Source organism: Hordeum vulgare, chromosome 5H (assembly GCF_904849725.1).
Source record: "Hordeum vulgare subsp. vulgare chromosome 5H, MorexV3_pseudomolecules_assembly, whole genome shotgun sequence".
NCBI classification, from domain to species: Eukaryota; Viridiplantae; Streptophyta; class Magnoliopsida; order Poales; family Poaceae; genus Hordeum; species Hordeum vulgare.
The window spans coordinates 531,851,494-531,872,114 of NC_058522.1; the positions used below are offsets into that span (position 1 = coordinate 531,851,494).

Genomic DNA, 20,621 nt, shown 5'->3' on the forward strand with positions numbered 1-20,621 from the left:
ATCCATAGGACTAAAACTAGTCTGACTAAAAATAGTCTCTTTGAGAGGCTAAAGTTCCAATCACCCCTGACTAAAGTGGGACTAAAACTAGTCTAGAGACTAAAATCTTTTAGTCACATGAACCCCTACTAAAATGTGCATTAGTCCTCTCTCTCCTCATTTAACTCCTCATGCAAGTTCTGGATTGGAGGGTTTGGAGGATAATAAATGCTCATTAACTTGATTTTAGTCTCTTTAGTACTTGGATCCAAGCATGGGTGAGGCTAGCAAGTTTTAGTCTCACTACTTTTAGTCATGGGACTAAAACGTATCCAAGCACCCTCTAAGTCATCTCACCAATTAGTGCACAGTATTGGTAGATGATACAAACGCCAAGAGTTCATTCAATTCACACACCGTCACATCAAAGGAAAATAAATTTCCCAAACATCCCACACATGTACATCAAGAACCAGTCCTAAATTAGACCAAAACACACGCATCTCTCCATAGACCAAAGATTGTCAACTCTTCACGCTTTTCTTCCACAGCGTGACAAGATCTTGTTTATCACACCTTGCAATTTAACTATCTTTGTATCAGCGATCCATCACACACCTCGTTGCTCTTGCATGTATAAATGACCCTTCATTTGTGCACCACCTACAACATTCCTGCACCACCTACACAGGCCATCAGGCAGAGAAGTAAGATGTCCCGGTCCTGGTCGTGCATGGCGCTGCTCGTCGTCGCCCTCTCCGCGCAGCTCGGCGCGTCCGACCTGTCGACGGGCTACTACAGCAGAAGCTGCCCCAACCTGGAGAGCATCGTGCGCGGCGTGGTGACGCAGAAGATGGACGACAACATCCGCACCATCGGCTCCACCATCCGCCTCTTCTTCCACGACTGCTTCGTCGAGGTACGTTCGCCGCACGCAGTAACACTTGCACTGATGCTTGTTATGCCCGTGCTCTCAAAACTTATAGTCATCGAGTGGTTGATCTATGTGTGTGTATGCGGCGGTACGTACGTGCAGGGTTGCGACGCGTCGGTGCTGATCCGGTCGACGCCGGGGAACCCGACGGAGATGGACGCCGACGACAACAAGTCCCTGGCGTTCGAGGGCTACGAGACGGTGAGGATCGCCAAGGTGGCCGTGGAGGCCGCGTGCCCCGACCTGGTCTCCTGCGCCGACATACTCACCATCGCCACACGAGACGCCATCGCCCTGGTACACGCACAGTGCACGTCTATCGGTACATTAATTTCCCACCGGACATGCCTGAGCCTGAAGTTTGATTTGCGTACAGAGCGGCGGGCCGTTCTACCCGGTGGAGCTGGGGAGGCTGGACGGGCTGAGCTCCACGGCCAGCAGCGTGGCCGGCAAGCTGCCGCAGGCCACCAGCACCCTCAACGAGATGGTCGCCATGTTCAGAGCGCACGGGCTCACCATGTCCGACATCGTCGCCCTCTCAGGTGAACCACGCACCTCTCCCAGCCGTACCTACCTCTACCTGCGCCGCGTGGATGTACTCCTACTAACATGACAGTTCATGGCTGGTCGGCATGCAGCGGCGCACACCGTGGGGCTCGCGCACTGCGGCAAGTTCAGGGACCGGGTGTACGGCAGCCCGGCGGACGCGACGCTGAACCCCAAGTACGCGGCGTTCCTGAGGACCAAGTGCCCCGCCGACGGCTCGTCGGACCCGCCGGTGCTCATGGACCAAGCCACGCCGGCGCTCTTCGACAACCAGTACTACCGGAACCTGCAGGACGGCGGCGGCCTGCTCGCCTCCGACCAGCTCCTCTACAACGACAACCGCACGCGCCCCCTCGTCAACTCGTGGGCCAACAGCACGGCCGCCTTCAGCCGGGGCTTCGTCGACGCCATCGTCAAGCTCGGCCGCGTCGGGGTTAAGTCTGGCAGCGACGGGAACATACGCAAGCAGTGCGACGTCTTCAACTGATGACGAGAGGGATCGAGAAATGCATATTCCACCGGGATTGCTACGCTGTCTGAAGTCTGAACTAGTGTACGCGCATGCGTCAAAGGTGCATGTGTACACGAAATGTGTATCTGTGGCACAGAGATTCGTTGGGTTTCACAGTTCTGTGGGGTTTGTAAATGATTGTACTATATGTTGTTTGATTCGTTGAATTCGAACGTGCGAAGTTATATATATGCAAATCAAATGAATAAGAAGCATTCCGCATAAGTAATGGGGGGCATAACTGCTAAGTACAATGTCACCTTTTGTAGTTTTATCTGCTAACGGAATTTTCTCTTCACCTAAACTCTCGCCGCCCTAGAATTTGCAACTCGTATTCATGTATGATGCATTTGATAGCCTGCATCAGGCTCAACCACGCTCAAGCCATGCAAATTGAAAATGGCAAGTCTTTTGCCTTGTTTCAATAAAACATTGAACGTTTGGTAGGCTGGACTGCATGAGAAAAGCAATTCTCCCATGGACGGGACATTCCGTGCATGGAAGAGCCCTTGATTTTCTTTGAAGATCCGATGCCATGCAATGCATTGATTGTTGGGAAATTCTAACTAGAAGTGCACGGGCACCCTTGCGTTCCTGTACGACGAAACGCTACGAACGGCGCGCTCCGTCATGTGGCTACAGAGTGACGCGATGTATAGCGATTTTACTACAAGATTTTTTGTGTATGCTAGTACAGGTACAAGCTATACACTACACAACCTTGACCATAAATCCTACGCTATAGTGTTTGACCAATTTTTATTTTATTTCTGATAGTCCCGGTTAAGTACTTTCTATGACTTTATACTAAACTTTGTGATTTTTATTTTGAGATGAATGGAGTAGTAATTTGTAATATACTCCCTTCATTCCTGAATATCTGGTCAAATATATGACAAGTAAACACGCTTAAATATCTGGCAACAAAGTATAATATAATCTGATGATAAACATGGTTAATATGACAACTAAACATGCTCAAATATATGGCAACTAAGTATAATATAATCTGGTGATAAACATGGTTAATATGACAACTAAATATGCTTAAATATATGACAACTAAGTATAACAAATCCGGTGATTAAGCATGATTAATATGACAATAAAGTACTTGTAATTAATGTGATGACCAAACAACTGCGAGAAAAAATATGATGACTAAACATGTTTAGTATGGCAATTAAATGCTTTCAATACTAAAACTAACTATTATAATTTGACAACTAAACAGTTTAAACCGGGCAATAATAACCGGTGTGCATACAGTTGGATTTGTACTATGTGGTGAATAATGCCTACCACGGTCCCTAGTGGCTACTATTGTGCCTAACATAGTATATTTTTTAACTTTTATACTCCTTGTCGTTCCTTTTTTATTGCATGCATTGCTTTTCAGTCTTAATACACGCCTCTGTTACGAGCAGCGGAGCACGATCCTCATAAAAAGGCTCGATGGCGGCCACCATACCGGAAGGCACAGGTAGTTGCGCTTTGTAGTAGCGTCCTTGATTGTTTGATACTGCTGGTAGTTGGTTACTTCTTTCTACAAACACCCTTCTATCTAGGCTCCATCATCCCATACTTTTCCATTTTATTTCCAAGTTAGAATCTAATTTATCTTTTGAACCAGAAGTACAATTTAGGCCCCATTTGCATATTTGTGTTTATGACAACGAGAACTTTAATACAAGACCACTTTTGAATATATTTCAACAAGTTTTAAAATTGAAGATCTGAAACATGGTGAAACAGTGTAAAAATAATAAGAATCAGTTTCATATACATTTGCACATAATGTAACATTATTATACGGAACGGAACACGACGAGCCATAGTGAAACGGTAAGACTTTTTTTACGACATAGAAACATTTTTTTATTTTTAGGCATGAAATTAAAAATTTGTATGAAACAAATTTGAAGTATGGTGTTTTAGTTGTCTAAAAATCAATTCCTAATAGTATATTCAATATTAGTCTGGTTTAAAAAATCTTGTCAGAAAAAATACAATTGTACAGTCAGATTGTAAACCAAAGTTTTACTTCAAAATACATGCGTATATTTATTTGCATGAAACTTAATGAGTAGACAAACATGATGATGTTAGTGGTCCCACACAACTTTAAAAAGTGGTGGATACATGCATGCACGAGACCTCCCGTCCATGGTAGAAAATCTTCTCTCTAGACTACATGCATTTCTCAGCTCGCGCAAAATTTAAAGCAATCCCAGGCTAGGCTGAGCGGGAACGACCGATTCGACCGTTTACGAGCCAGGCTCGCTCGAGCCACCCATTACTCTTGCGTGTATGTGGGAGAAGAAGCTACATCTCATAATTCTCTCTCTCTCTCTCTCTCTCTCTCTCTCTCTCCCCGATGTTCGACACCCATCGGCGTGGTCTTCATCCTATTTGGCAGCAATGCCATCGAAGAAAGGTGGATGGTCGGCCTCATCCGGTCCGACATTGACCCAATGTTGACAATCTGAGTGACTCTCTCTCTCATCGCCCTTTCGTGCTCTCCAATGACCGACACTCACCCACACTGTCTTCATCCTATTTGGCAGCAAGCCATCAGAGAAAAGTGGGTGGCTGGCCTCATCTGGTCCGACATTGACCCAATGTCGGCAATGCAAGTGACTCTCTCTCTCTCTCTCATCGCCCCTTGGTGTTGTTCAATGGCCGACTCCCACCCGCGCCGTCTTCATCCTATTTGGCAATAACTTCATTGAAGAAAGGTGGGTGGCTGGCCTCATCCGGTCTGACATTGACCCGATGTCGGCAATCCAAGTGTCTCTCTCTCATCGCCCTTTCGTGCTCTTCAATGGCCAACACCCACCCGCATCGTCCTCATCCTATTTGGCAGCAACACCATCGAAGAAAGGTTGGTGGTTGGCCTCATCCGGTCCGACATTGACCCGATGTCGGCAATCCAAGTGAGTCTGTCTCTCTCTCGCTCTCTCTCTCTCTCTCTCCCTCTCTCTCTCTCTCTCTCTATCTCTATCTCTATCTCTCTCATCGCCCCTTTGTGCTCTTCAATGGCCGACACCCACCCACGTCGTCTTCATCCTGTTTGGCAGTAACGACATCGAAGAAAGGTGGGTGGCGGGCCTTATTCGGTTTGATATTGACCCGATGTCGGCGATCAAAGTGACATCCCCCATTTGCACGAGACCACGGTTAGCGGCCATTGAACCACCACGCGTTGTAGTGATGCTCAATGCAGCTCCGGCTCTAGAGGTAATCATTTATGGTGCATCGACACAGGGAAGCACGTCGGCTTTGACGACGAAGCCCATTGGTCATGTCCATTAGGTTTTTTACCCCCTATTCGAAGTTTTCTTTTCCCTTGCTTGTGGATAGGTCAAGGGGAGTGCGGCCAGAGCATTGGCGATGGTGCCCTCTTCATCCACCACGTGTGTCAGAAGGAGCACCGCTGAAGTGTCGAGGGCCCTCAGATCGACGTCAGTCGGACCCCTCTTTTCGCTAGGGTTTCGTCGACGGTCGGCATTCCCTTCTATGACAACAATTTCGGTAAGAAATTTGTTGCTCGTGCTCTTGTTAGTAGTTAGATTTTTTGCCTAGTTTTGAATCGGTTGGATTTGATTGCACTGGATTGGATTGGATTCGACTTGACTCCAATCGATTCTCGATGAATCGCAACAATGCTAGATTGGTAGTTAGGGTGTTCTCTCTAGTGCTTAGGGTATTCATGCTAGTTCCCCACACTGACAATACTAGATTCATAGTTAGGGTTTTCTTGATAGAATCACAATGATTGTTAGGGTCTTCTGGGTAGAATCACAATGCTTGTTAGGGTGTTCTCTTTATTATCACAATGCTGGTTAAGGTATTGATGTAATTAGAATATTTACAAAGCATGCAAAAGATATTCCTACATACTACGTACTATCCTAGTCTTCATCGTCGGAGATGGCCTCTAGCTCACTCTTGTCCGTCACAGCGTGCGCCATGTCCACGTCCGCCGCAAGCTGCGGCAAAGGCCGCCTCCATGTCGTGCCGACGAAGATGACTGGCCTCCGTAGACGACTCCAAGCGAACGGAGTTCATGATGGCCTAGTGCTCCGCCCGCAGATCCACATCCTCATCCGTCGACACCCGCTCCTCCTTCCTCACATCCTCCTCCATCGATGCCTCCTGTGTCGGCTCCTGCTCCTCCTCTTCCTCCTCCAAATCCTCCTCTATATCCACAGGTAGCCCCGTGGCCTGTCGTATCCTTACTTGCTCAAGTTGCCAAAGCCGGTGTTGGATCGTGTAGTGGCGGCGTCGTGGGTGCATGGTCCATGGCTGCTGCAGACGGGAGAAGTAAAATGTGGAGGGGTAGGGTTTGGGTGCCGGCGACTGACTTAAATAGTCCGGCTAAGATTACGCGGCCCGCCGGGCTAGGATTACGTGGCTCGCCGGTGTGACGCCACATGACATTCACACCGCGGCAACGGACGAGGCGCCCGTCGAACCACCGGGTTTCCGGGCAATTTCGTCTGGGTCCACGCCGACAAGCCTACATGGTGGGCGTGCCCGGGCTCCCCCATATCCTCCCCATATTTGGGTTGGATATGAGGGGTGTCGGCCAGCTCGGGCGTTTGAGGTCCGTTTGAGATGCCCGCTAGGTCAATTTCTTATGACCGGCCAGTGATCAGGCGGCTTGCCCGAACATTTCAGGGGAGTATGAGGGGTCCGTTTGTAGATGCTCTAATCATCCTAGGCTCTTTGGGCGTGTTTGGTTGCCCGCATCCGGCCCAACCAGGCCCAGTTGGTCCACGAAATGTGCATTTGGTTAGGAATGCCGTGGGCTGACTCGCATCTGCACGAAACTTAAAGCAGCCATCATCTGCTAGTGCTTAGAGTATTCATGCTAGTTCCCCACACTAACAATGCTAGATTCGTAATTAGGGTATTCTTGGTAGAATCACAATGATGGTTAGGGTCTTCTGGGTAGAATGACAATGCTTGTTAGGGTGTTCTCTTGTATTTTATTGCAGGGTTGCTTGAGAGAGATCATCTTCATACTACACCTCCTATGGATTGATAAACCTTAGGTCATACACTTGAGGAAAATTTGTTGTTGTCCTACAAAACTCTGCACCTGGAGGCCGAACAATGTCTACAAGAATAAAGTTACGTAGTAGACATAAGGGGGAGGATGAAAGTGAGTGGGGATGGAGGGAGATGGAAATCAGACACGTCGACACGATACCAAATCTAGGCTCGCCCCTCACCCAACCCATTTACCCGACCATCTCTCCCTCTCGGATAGCCTATTCCTCTAGCCTCACCACCACCCGCGATACTTTCTTCTCCACTTTCACCCCTTTGAAACCTATCACCATATTCTATTCCACCTTTATGCTACATACATGGTTCACGCTCATATATTGAGTGAGTAATAAAAAGTTGAAGCACGTTAAAGAGTACGATCCAATTGCCTGACTTGACGCCGTGGTGCTTAACATTTGTATATATGTGGTAAAGATGGAGCCATGCTATGCTTATATGATAAAATGAATAGGGGGTGAACATTTTTAAGGATCGTATATTTCGAAACATGATTATTATGTTGCTTACATTTATGAATATTACTATGTTGATGTTTATTAACTCATCGTTTCTCAATGATCAAATCTACAATAGCTTACATGTTGGGTAGCATGTCACATTAAAAATTCTGTTTTTATCATTTACCTACTCGAGGACGAACATGAATTAAGCTTGGAGATGTTGATACGTCTCCAATGTATCTATAGTTTTTGTTTATTCCATGCTATAATATTATCCCTCTAGGATACTTTTTGGTTGTTTATATATCAATTAATATTATTTTTTAGCACTAACCTATTAATTCGGCGCCCAGTGCAAGTTGTTGTTTTCTTCATGTTTTTAGCTTTTCAAGTTTAAAGTACCAAACAAAATCCAATTGCCTCAATTTTTTTATAATTTTTCTGGACTGAAAGAAGACCTCAGAGCTTTGGGAGGAGATCGAAGGCCACACAAGGGAGCCATAATAGGGCGCGCCCAGGGGGTGGCCGTGACCTGATGTGTGGTGAGACCCCAGGCATCTCCTAATGTCTCTCTTCATTCTATAAATCATCAAATGTCCGAAAACCTAAGTAAGCCACCACAAACACTTTCTCCGCCACCGCAAGTCGCTATTTCTCTGTGTGCCCATGTCGAGCCCTTTCTCGGTGCCCTACCGGAGGGAGGATCGATCACGAAGGACCTCTACATCAACCTTGCTACTCCCATGGTGATGTGTGAGTGTTTTACCATAGACCTACGGGTCCTTAGTTATCTCTCTCTCTCTCTTCATGTTCAATACAATGATCATCACATATTCGCTTTGATCTATCTTATGTAATCTTTTTTGTGTAGTGCGTTTGTTGGGATCCCATGAATTGTGGTTTATGTTCAGATTATTCATGATAAATATTTGATTCTTCTCCGAATTGTTTTATGATTATTATTTGCTAGATTGATATTTCTTCAGTGAGAGAGGTGCGTTGTAGTGGGTTCAATCTCACAGAGTTCTATATCTGAGTGACAGAAAGGGACAAGGACACATGTTTGTATTGTTGCCACTAAGGATAAAATGATGGGGTTAATTCATGTTGATTGACTTCTTTTTGTCTATATCATGTCATTGTTCTCCAAATATTACTCTATTTTACTTAATATTCTAGATGCATGCTGGATAGCGGTTGATGGATGGAGTAATAGTAATAGGTGCGGGCAGGACTTAGCCTATTTGCTTATGGACGTGATGCCTATATACACACGATCATTGCCGTGAATATCACATAACTATGCGCTTTTCTATCAATTGCCTAATAGTAATTTGTTTACCCACTGTATGCCTACTACATGAGAGATGTCATTAGGGAAAACTATGCCCCCGACTCTATTTACTTATAAATTTACAAGCGCTACAATTACCTCTGTGCCTTTGTTTACTTTTTATTTCATTTGCATTTATCAACCTCTATGTACACACTTTACTTGCTTGCAAATAACGAGTCCAAGGGGATTGATAACCCCCTTTCCCGTGTTGGGTGCAAGTGTTTGCTTCTTTGTTTGCAGCCGTTGAAGATGGGGGTGTTGGGGAACGTCGCATGGGAAACAAAAATTTTCCTATGCGCACGAAGACCTATCATGGTGATGTCCATCTACGAGAGGGGATTTCCGATCTACGTACCCTTGTAGATCGCACAACAGAAGCGTTAAGAAACGCGATTAATGTAGTGGAACGTCCTCACGTCCCTCGATCCGCCCCACGAACCGTCCCGCGATCCGTCCCACGATCCGCTCCGATCTAGTGCCGAACGGACGGCACCTCCGTGTTCAGCACACGTACAGCTCGACGATGATCTCGGCCTTCTTGATCCAGCAAGAGAGACAGAGAGGTAGATGAGTTCTCCGACAGCGTGACGGCGCTCCGGAGTTTGGTGGTGATCTAATCTTAGCAGGGCTCCGCCCGAGCTCCGCAGAAACGCGATCTAGAGGTAAAACCGTAGAGGTATGTGGTCGGGCTGCCGTGGCAAAAGTCGTCTCAAATCAGCCCTAATAGCTCCATATATATAGGAGGAGGGGAGGGGAGGCTTGCCTTGAGGCTCAAGGAGCCCCAAGGGCTGCGCCACCAAGGGAGGAGGAGTCCTCCTCCAATCCTAGTCCAACTAGGATTGGAAGGTGGAGTCCTTCTCTCCTTTCCCACCTCCCTTTTTTTCTTTTCTCTTTGATTTTCTATCTATGGCGCATAGGGCCTTCTTGGGCTGTCCCACCAGCCCACCAAGGGCTGGTGCGCCACCCCTAAGGCCTATGGGCTTCCCCGGGGTGGGCTGCCCCCCCCCCCCTCCGATGAACACCTGGAACCCATTCGTCATTCCCGGTACATTCCCGGTAACTCCGAAAACCTTCCGGTAATCAAATGAGGTCATCCTATATATCAATCTTCGTTTCCGGACCATTCCGGAAAACCTCGTGACGTCCGTGATCTCATCCGGGACTCCGAACAACATTCGGTAACCAACCATATAACTCAAATACGCATAAAACAACGTTGAACCTTAAGTGTGCAGACCCTGCGGGTTCGAGAACTATGTAGACATGACCCGAGTGACTCCTCGGTCAATATCCAATAGGGGGACCTGGATGCCCATATTGGATCCCACATATTCTACGAAGATCTTATCGTTTGAACCTCAGTGCCAGGGATTCATATAATCCCGTATGTCATTCCCTTTGTCCTTCGGTATGTTACTTGCCCGAGATTCGATCGTCAGTATCCGCATACCTATTTCAATCTCGTTTACCGGCAAGTCTCTTTACTCGTTCCGTAATACAAGATCCCGCAACTTACACTAAGTTACATTGCTTGCAAGGCTTGTGTGTGATGTTGTATTACCGAGTGGGCCCCGAGATACCTCTCCGTCACACGGAGTGACAAATCCGAGTCTCGATCCATACTAACTCAACGAACACCTTCGGAGATACCTGTAGAGCATCTTTATAGTCACCCAGTTACGTTGCGACGTTTGATACACACAAAGCATTCCTCCGGTGTCAGTGAGTTATATGATCTCATGGTCATAGGAACAAATACTTGACACGCAGAAAACAGTAGCAACAAATTGACACGATCAACATGCTACGTCTATTAGTTTGGGTCTAGTCCATCACATGATTCTCCTAATGATGTGATCCTGTTATCAAGTAACAACACTTGCCTATGGCCAGAAACCTTGACCATCTTTTATCAACGAGCTAGTCAACTAGAGGCTTACTAGGGACAATGTTTTGTCTATGTATCCACATAAGTATTGTGTTTCCAATCAATACAATTATAAAATGGATAATAAACGATTATCACGAACAAAGAAATATAATAATAACTAATTATTATTGCCTCTAGGGCATATTTCCAACAGGGGGTTGGCTGTTACTCCTATTGGTTTTGATAAACCTTGGTTCTCTATTGAGGGAAATATTTACCTATATTGTACCGCATCATCCGTTTCTCTTCATGGAAAACCCAACGCAGATCACAAGTATCACTACCCTAGATCACTACCCTAGGACTCCACACGAGTTGTTCAATCACAGACACTCTAGCCTTAGTGTAACTATTGAGAGGGAATTTGGAGATGTGAAGAACAAGTTCAAGATCCTGGATCAAAATCCATGCCACCTTTACCCCGCCCAGGTTAAGCTTGTTCTTGCATGTTGCATTCTGCACAACTAGATCCTGCAGTGGGGTTTTGATGATCTGGTGCCGGAGGAGGAAGATGTGACGCTTGAGGATCTTGACCTCGGTGGCCTTGGTGTGGATGCATTTGACAACGAAGCCTGGAAGACCAAAAGGCTGGAGTGAGCACATGAAATGTGGGATAACATAGGCCAGACAAGGATCCGAAGAATAATAATAAGAATAAGAATAAAAAGAGCAAGAGCTGCAGCAGAAGAGGAAGCAATAGTAGCGGCAGAGGAAGAGGAAGCATGAGCAGCAAAGGAAGAGGAAGAGGATGGATGATGAACTTTCCCATTCAACTGATCAACTTTTTATAATGTGTACTCCTATTTGATAGTAGTTAGGATGAACCGTAATTTATTTTGTATCTAGGAATGATACTCTTCGTGTGTGGTAAGGTCACCACTAGTAAGAAGTGGTGAGAGCACCTGATGCAGGTTGCAACCAAACGATGTGTCCTATGTGTGCCTAATGTAACGCAATCAACCAAACAACGGGTCAAAATTAGTTTTCTCATGCAACTAATCTATATATGGGCAACCAATCAATGTGTCGATGATGGTTTTGAGGATTTTTTATTTTCCTTAACCAGACCCATCTTAGAAATGTGTGCAAACACCCCAAAATGAGTGCACGCAACCAAATGCACCCTTTGGCTCCCCCGACACGCGAGCTTCATCTTGTATTGCGCAGACAAACGCGTTGTGGGAGGGTTGCATACCATCGATAATGCAACCGTTTCGATGCTTTCAGTTTCAGAGGAGCCATGCCACCGAAGTGATCACCGAGCCGATGCCCTTTGCTTATAATAAATTATGGGTCATGATATCCACCACACGGTTCTGTGTGGTATATCCAGGAGGCAGCCCAACAGTCTTGTGTGGACGATCATTAGAATTTACCACACGTCCGAACGCAGCTACTTGGTGTCACATGTCCAACAACAACAACTCATCCTCACCCTGCATGCGTGGCACGAAGCAATTCCTTCCTCACTTTTTTATGGCAACTTTAGTTACCCGGGGATGGCAACTTTAGTTGTAAATCATGGAAACTTCTCTATTTTGGTTAACTATAGTTGTGATGTCTAATTAACGGTAGTTGTCACATGTGCTCAACCCATAGTTTTCATGTATGATCAATCATAGTTGTCATGTGTGATTAACTAGTTATCACGTCTGGCCCAGCCATAATTGTCATGTATGGTCAACCATAGTTGTCATATGTGATTAACTGGTTGTCATATATGCACAACTGTAGTTGCCTTCTATCACAGTACGAACGTCGTGTGAGCAAAGAGCAGTTTACCCATACGGCTTGGACTGGATGTTGTCCGTATGGGAGAGGACTGGTTCACCCACACGATGGAGTTGACAACCATGCTCACTCCGTTGTGTGGGCAAACGCTTTAACCCACACACAACACACTACGTCTATGTGGCACTCTAATTTCATTAAAAATCATTAAATTCGTGTAAACCAGAATAAATAAAGATTAAGGCGTATGAATGAATGTAAAAATGTCATACGTATGAGCGTTATTATTTGAGAATTATTGTCTTGACTCACAAACATCGCTCTTAGTTATCCTCGAGCAGTCACCGTATTCTTCGTCGATGATTAATTTTCCAAATGAATCGTCAGGAAGACTCCGCAAGTCCTTCGGATCCGCGCCAATTATTGGGCAAACACTTGTGTAGACATAAAACACGGCATCTCGTCACCGATATGTACAGCCTGACCTCGACAGGCGGTGAAAATTTCAAACGAAATCAACAACCTCTAGCAAGTTCGTCGAATAAATATCCGGAAAAATCAAACATACTGAGCACATTATTATAGTTCTGATGGTAACTTCCTCTCAGCTTACCACCACAGGTCAACCTCTTCATTTTCTTTTTGGAGAACAACCTCTTCGTTTCGTATAATAAAACAAAGAATCTCCAAGCTTAAGTCCATCTACACGCTCCGTTTCCATGCCCAGGAATCGGCCCTACGGAGCTCTGAAACTATGGCACACACCGGTTGACCTGTCCAGCTCGCAAAGCTCTCCAAGTCTACAAGCTACGGGAAGGCCCATTTTCTTCCAAAATTGCTACGAGGAGGAGGAGAGAGCACAGGAGACGCTTTCAGTGAACGCACGCGCTGGACGCGTGTAGTCCAGGGTGCCGTGGCAAACTTGACGGTCCGATGATCGACCTGGCAAGTTGTCTGAAGCCTGAAGCCGCCGATGCTAGGGACTGAACAACCACCCCGGACATCGACGTGCCAACCGAAACGATCCAAGTCGCCTCATTTCATTACCTTATCTCGCGCTGAAATAAACGACGAGAATCCATGGTGTCTCCCTCAGCTGAAGCAACTTGAGCTTGATTTAATTGCCTGAACTGAAACTCAGACCACACAGAACTGTCGCCGGTTTCCATCTTCAGAAAACAGAACCGTTACCTGTTTATTCTCTCATGGGCTGACAAGTGCCGCGTTACAAGCCATGGGCCGGGCCGTCTATCATGCTACAGCGCTAGCTAGCTAGCTGCTGCATTGAGCCGTTGGGGCCGCGGCCCCGCTGAGGAGCGGACATAAATGTAGTACGTTCACGACACACTCGCTCAACTCGTCAGAACTCAAAAGCCGTGTTCCTTAAAAAGACGAAGAAAAAATAGGCTCAAAAGGAGCGTCATTTCCCACTAAAAAAAGGCATGTCGGCCCATCTCCGTCTCCTTTCCACCGGCCACTACACATAGAACCCTACACTCTAAACCAAACACCCCACCGCATCTCCATGTTCGAAAATAAAAAAAGTCCACTCGACTGCATGTTGTCAGATCGTCGGATAAAGCACTACACTGCATGTCTCATGCAAAGGAATTTTATACTCCGTCCGTTCCATAATATAAGTCTTTTTAAAGATTTCACTAGACGACTACATACAAATGTATATAGACGTACTTTAGAATGTAGATTCACTCATTTTGTTCCGTATGTAGTCCGCTAGTGAAATCGTTTAAAAGACTTATATTTAGAAACGGAGGGAGTAGGATTTATGAACGACTGAAGTTCTTAGATTTTTTTTTTTCTATATTGATCTTCTGATTCATAGGATTGCATTACATAGAAACTTTTTTCATAGAATTTTTTATAATACATTTCATATAAAAACTAACATCCAAATCAAATTATTTTTAAATGTTTTTTTCTCGTGACATCCAACGCTCATTGCTAATCCTATAGGTTTCAAGTAAACATGCCATTTTAACCCTATACTTTTCATAATTCTATAATTTTTAAATCCTACTTCCTCCGTTTGTAAATATAAGTCTTTTAAGATATTTCACTAAGAATCTACGTACAGAGCAAAATGAATGAATCTACACTTTAAAGTATGTCTATATACATCCGTACGTAGTCCACTAGTGGAATTTCTTTATATTTATATTTAGAAACGGAGGGAGTACTAATCAAAGAGGCCCTAAATCCACTCCGCTGCAAGCTGTCAACATCGCCGGATAAATGGACTGAGAAGTACACGTAACATGCTCTCGGAAACGGCGAGTGCAATTCAAGGCATTCCAACAACGTGGTCGCCGTTGGGGAGCGGCAGGAAGCAACCAGCCGCGAGCCTTTTCAGGTGGCCGCCATGGCTGTGAAGACGCGAAAGGGCACATGAATGCCGCCTGCTCCGGCGCTGGATCTCGTCTCCTAGCTAATACTGTATGTAGCCATAGCTGGTGCTCGTCTCCATGCCGTCCCCTTTCATCACAAAGACGAACAACCCATCCTGGCCGCGTTTGCCTTTCCAGACAGGCGTTCCGAAACCAACCCTATCTGCTCTGTCGACTTCCGCACCGTCTACGCTGCGTGCGCACGGAACTGCATTGCCGTGGCTGTTTCCTCCCGGGTTCGGTTTGCAGTGCGCGTTCGTACATTGCGTGATGCACGTCTCTCCTCTGCTTCAGTTTCTGCAAAAATAATACAGTACAACAAAATCACACAGTGTCAGTTAATCACTCATCGAGAGAGTTGTGCCACCAAAAAAGGGTTTAGCGCAGGACGGAGCGGGGCCCCAACAACCGCGCCATGTGGAGGTTGCGAGCCCTACACATGTTTGCAATGCAAGCAGCCAGAGCCGGTCTGTGATGTCCGTGATGAGCCCGGACGTGGACAGACGCATGCGTCCACGTGGGGACGCGCCCGGCTTCTATCTGGATCGCACGCGCCACCGCATCCGCATCCATCCACCGCCGCGCACGCATCTCGAAGCTCGCGGCCGTGATAGACGGCGCGCCGCCTCGCTCACGGCTGTACCAGACTGGATACGTCCACGAGCCACCACCACGTCTCCCCCACACTCCGAGAAAGCTTGGCTTCTACTACTACTACTCCAACACAATAACTACGCCACCCACAAACACACCCGCAGCCGCGGCGACAGACACCCAACGGCTCCGTCATCATCGCCACCACCACCACCACCACCGCTTCTTCTAGATAGCTCGCGGTGCCGTCATTAGCCGCTGGAGCAGAGCAGAGCCTCGACGAGTCCCACATCGGTCAGGCATCCAGGCAGGGAGGCGTCCAAGCTAGATAGAGGAGAGCACGGTGCGGCATGGGCGCCGGGATTAGGATCTTGGCGGTGGCGCTCCTGGCGCTCGCGGCGGCCGGCGGCGCGACGGCGCAGCTCCGGCAGGACTACTACTCCGCCAGCTGCCCCAACGTGGAGGCCATCGTGCAAGCCGCGGTCGCCCTCAAGGTCCAGCAGACGCCCGTCGCCGTCGGCGCCACCGTCCGCCTCTTCTTCCACGACTGCTTCGTCCAGGTCCCGCTCGATTCCCCCTGCATTTGATTTCATCTTCATTTGCATCCCCTGTTTGCCCGGCCTGACGACTGCGGGTCTCCAGGGATGCGACGCGTCGGCCATCATCGTGTCGACGGCGAACAACACGGCGGAGAAGGACCACGTGAGCAACCTGTCCCTTGCCGGCGACGGCTTCGACACCGTCATCAAGGCCAAGGCGGCCGTGGACACGCAGTGCCCCAGCCCCAACCTGGTGTCGTGCGCGGACATCCTCACCATGGCCACCCGCGACGTCATCGGCCTGGTAAGCGCACCCTTTCGAGATCTACCCACCAAAAGCGACCGAGCTTTCGAGGACTGCATATATATTATTATCTGCTAAACTGCAATGCAGCAATGTCTCTGAAAGTTGTGCCGCATCTTTGTTTTTGGGCAGGCCGGCGGCCCGGCGTACGCGGTGGAGCTGGGGAGGCTGGACGGGCTGGTGTCGACGGCGAGCAACGTAGACGGGAACCTGCCGCCGCCGTCGTTCAACCTGGACCAGCTGACGGCCATCTTCGCCGCGAACAACCTGTCCCAGGCCGACATGATTGCGCTCTCCGGTAAGGCCAAGCCATTATTAAAGAGATGTTTACTAACCGCCCCTGCCAACCCCCGAATTACTTTAGCCGCTGCCTGTACTGTACCGGTCGCGTTCGTGTCAGGAAGTACTCCCCATGTGCTCTGTTTCCCTGTCTTGCAACCCACACAAGCCGAGCGAAAAGGGCTGGATTCTGTGTGCCGATCGAGGGATTTTTGTTGGGACGACAGTAGAAATATTGTGGTTCATCGTTTGGTACTGCCAGTATATTTTTAGTTATCCCGTTAGACGGACCTTGTCAGTGGAGTATGCGTGCACTGTGGCTGGGTGCTGGTCAGTAGATCTGAAAGGGGTCAAACTGTGGAGGACTAGCTGTAGTGCCTTTGCTTGCACGTGAAAGAAAGGTGTCAGCTGCATTATTGCCATATATCGTTTGGATTTGTATCGTTCGCCACAATCGCTCGCACCCCTGAGTCGACAGTTCGTCGCAACCCAGAAGCGTCCAACAGCTCCATTTCGGCCCATCCGTTCGCATTCCATGGGCCTGCAAAATGAGCTGTTAAATACATGAAAAAAAAATGTAGTCATCTTCATCGTCTGTACACGATCTCAAAAATATTTTTGGCACCCGTGACAACCCTGATTTTTGTGGTTTGGTGCAGGGGCGCACACGGTGGGGTTCGCGCACTGCGGGACGTTCACGGGCAGGATCCAGACGGCGGCGGTGGACCCGACGATGGACCCGGGGTACGCGTCGCAGCTGCTGGCGGCGTGCCCGGCGGGGGTGGACCCGAACGTGGCGCTGGAGATCGACCCGGTGACGCCGCACGCCTTCGACAACCAGTACTTCATCAACCTGCAGAAGGGGATGGGGCTGCTCACCTCCGACCAGGTCCTCTACGCCGACCTCCGCTCCCGCCCCACCGTCGACGCATGGGCTGCCAACAGCTCCGACTTCCAGGCCGCCTTCGTCGCCGCCATGACCAACCTCGGCCGCGTCGGGGTCAAGACCGACCCGGCGCTCGGCAACATCCGCCGCGACTGCGCCGTGCTCAACAGCTGAAGCTGGTTGATTTTCTTCATTGGCTGGGCCGGCAGGAGAACAAGATGCTGTGCAAGCTCCATCGATGTCATCAATTTGTTCATAGTTAGCTTGGCCACTCAGTGGAGTGGTGCTGAAATTATAATACTACAAAGTAGCTTTCAGGACACAGGTCTAGTTCTAATCCATCAGAAGGTTAATGGTTGAGGACGCTGTTAAGTTGAGTTGAGCAACATTTGTTTTGATCTACTGCCATTGTTGCGCGTCGTTCGATTATTCATTGTGTGTTTAAATATTGGAGTGAGATTCATTCGAATATTTTCTTCGAATATACACGCGTGATGTCACGGCCTCGCCTCCCTCCTTCAACTTCGCGCGTGCTCAACAGCTGAAGCTGATCGATTGCATTTTGGTAGTGGCAGGAGAACAAGATGCGGTGCAAGCTCCATCGATGCTTGGGGATTTCCTATCAACAGTTGTTCATGGTTAGCTTGCCCACACAGTGGAGTGGTGCTGAAATTATAATACAAGTAGCTTTCAGGACACGGTCTAGTTCTAAGAGCATTTATAATAAATGATGCTAATTTAAAAAATGTAAAACCAGGTAATGTATAATTTACATTATCAAAAAGTGTATTTACGCTTAAAATTTTTGAACTCCATCAAATGATGTATATTGAGAATCGATGATGCAAAAGTCCAACATTGATAGATTATGCATAATAAAGATGTAAAATCGATCGATGGTTACAACCGCCGTACATCTGCATTTGAACATTGAAAGAGCAATATTTTTAGATTTCTACAACCATGCATAAGTAGATAAAACATACACAAGTAACAAAGAATTACCAAGTCACTATCGCCGCAACGGATTGCGCTCGAGTGACTTACTGCACCTGCCTTTCGGTGTATGTATCAAAGAACTACCAAGCCACCGAAGTTGCATCCCCCCGCAACCACTCGGGTTCATGCGACCAACATTTGTCAAGCAATCCGCCCACTTTTGGCATTCGTCATTGATGGTGCCTCAACGTTCACGAATAGTCCCTTGATTGAAAGTGCCCGCTAGTTTGTGCTCACCAAAAAAACTTTGATGCGATCCCAATACGTGTTTGTGGCTTGGTCCCCACCAACGGATGCATATTGAGAGACTTTCTTTCATGCGGTGCAAATCAACACATCTTCGGTGTTGGTATAATTTGCGGTTCTTCCCTTCAATACGAAGCCCTCCTTGTCCATGTTGAGATTGGCATCATCAAATTGATTATCATATTCTTGTGATGCGTACTATCGAAAGAAATAATCTTCATTTGCCACATTTGTCGCGCGCATAAAGGCTTCATCATCAAGACTACAAATGAATGTACATGAAATTAACCTCATATTGTATTTGCACACATAAAAGCTTCAGGCCTCCACCGCGGGGCTTGGTCATCGGTTGCTTCTTTTTATGGGCGTAGTCGCCACGGCGACCGACCAGGGTGTGGCAAAGATGGGGCGGCGGTATGGCAGTGGAGGCGGGATCAGAGTAGGTGGTTTCGTCGGCGGCAGCCGCTGTGAGGTGGGTAAGACTGGCAACGGCTACGACGGAGGAGGTAGCGGCCTCATCGCAGGCGGCCATGTTCCGGACGTCGTACGACGCGCGAGAAGCGGGTGAGCAATAGGTGGGCGCAAGGAGATATGCCCTAGAGGCAATAATAATAGTTATTTTGTATCTCCAAGTTTGTAATTAATGTTTATGTTTCATGCTATAACTGAGGCTGGAATGGAAACTCTTGTGCACGTGTGGTACAATAAACTTTCAAATGTATTCCTAGTTATGCCTCTAAGAGTAGCTCAAGTATTGCATGATGATCATATTTTCGTGGTCATGGTCAAGAGTATGCCGTCAATTTTGAGGGCACAATGTTAAAAGAACATTTGTGTTGAATCAACCCAAATTGATGTTATGCTATGGGATACATTCATCACAAGTAAATGGTTCATATCAGAGAGAAAGTTAACGTTTCCATAATTTCTTAGACAATGAGAGCATCGAGTTCCTTCGTACTTGCTTCGTGAACTTTGGGGTTCGTTAAAAGTCATGTGTAACAAGGTAGCTATTTACGACTGCTTACGGTTTCACGGACGACAAGTAACTTGATAGCTCAAGATTGAGATTTGCTCCTTCGACGATACAAATATATTCTTAGGGCCCTCTCGGTGTTATGGTATCCATCATCCTCTATCTAGGCACAACGTGATTTGATCAGAGGGATGTCGAAACATGGAAACGAGAAAAGAGAACAAAATTGGTAACGAGGTAACTAGCATAGTGGACAAGTTGTTTATCCATGGGGATGCCGACAAGTCACATGTCAGGTGTTTGTATCATATAGCAAAGCAACAGGAATAGCACACGATAAACTACAGGTTTGCTCGAATACTCATTTGTGTGGGTATATGGATCAATATGGGTGTCCAGGGTTCTGCTATCGATCATTGATCGGAAAGTGTTCCGGGTCATGTCTATACTTGACCGAACCTATAGGGTGACACATTAAGGGTAATCTATGTGTTGAATAATAGATAGGGAGTGTGAGAGAAAGTCGCTGGAAAGATTTCACAGAAAACAGAAAGGTTCCGAGAGAACACGAGAAAAGTTTTGTTAAAACCGAAAAGTTATTGCAGAGTAAACCATTAAGCCAAAAAGGTTTTCGGCATATGCGTGGAACTTTTTGGAAGTGCCAGAATTGTTTTGGGGACTTCTGGAATTTTGCGAGAAAAAAAACCGGAAATGTTTTGGAGCAGCCGGAAATGTCTTTGTTGCTTTTTGCTGAAGAAAACCATTGATTCGGAAAAGATTTGGAACGTGTCCAAATTTATTTCAGTGGGCACTGGAAATTTTCTAGGCCTACAGATTTTTCGGACGTAGAAAATGTTTTGATGAATAGTGAAAATCAATGACTAATTGCTTTTTGGGAAAATATCTA

At 47.1% G+C, this 20,621-nt stretch overlaps 2 protein-coding genes across 2 annotated transcripts; both read left to right on the forward strand.

Moving 5' to 3' along the window:
- The first annotated feature begins 516 nt into the window (after nt 1-516).
- LOC123398444 (peroxidase 50-like) lies at nt 517-2,195 on the forward strand. Its single transcript, XM_045092914.1, has 4 exons — nt 517-898; nt 1,016-1,210; nt 1,290-1,455; nt 1,552-2,195. Exons 1-4 carry the CDS (start codon nt 620-622, stop codon nt 1,944-1,946), a joined length of 1,035 nt encoding a protein of 344 aa, XP_044948849.1. The 5' UTR covers nt 517-619; the 3' UTR covers nt 1,947-2,195.
- Nucleotides 2,196-15,568: 13,373 nt separating this feature from the next.
- Nucleotides 15,569-17,895, forward strand: LOC123452362 (peroxidase 35-like). Its single transcript, XM_045129007.1, has 4 exons — nt 15,569-16,045; nt 16,128-16,328; nt 16,461-16,626; nt 17,267-17,895. The coding sequence occupies exons 1-4, from the start codon at nt 15,836-15,838 to the stop codon at nt 17,665-17,667; spliced, it is 978 nt and encodes a 325-aa protein (XP_044984942.1). The 5' UTR covers nt 15,569-15,835; the 3' UTR covers nt 17,668-17,895.
- Nucleotides 17,896-20,621: the final 2,726 nt, after the last annotated feature.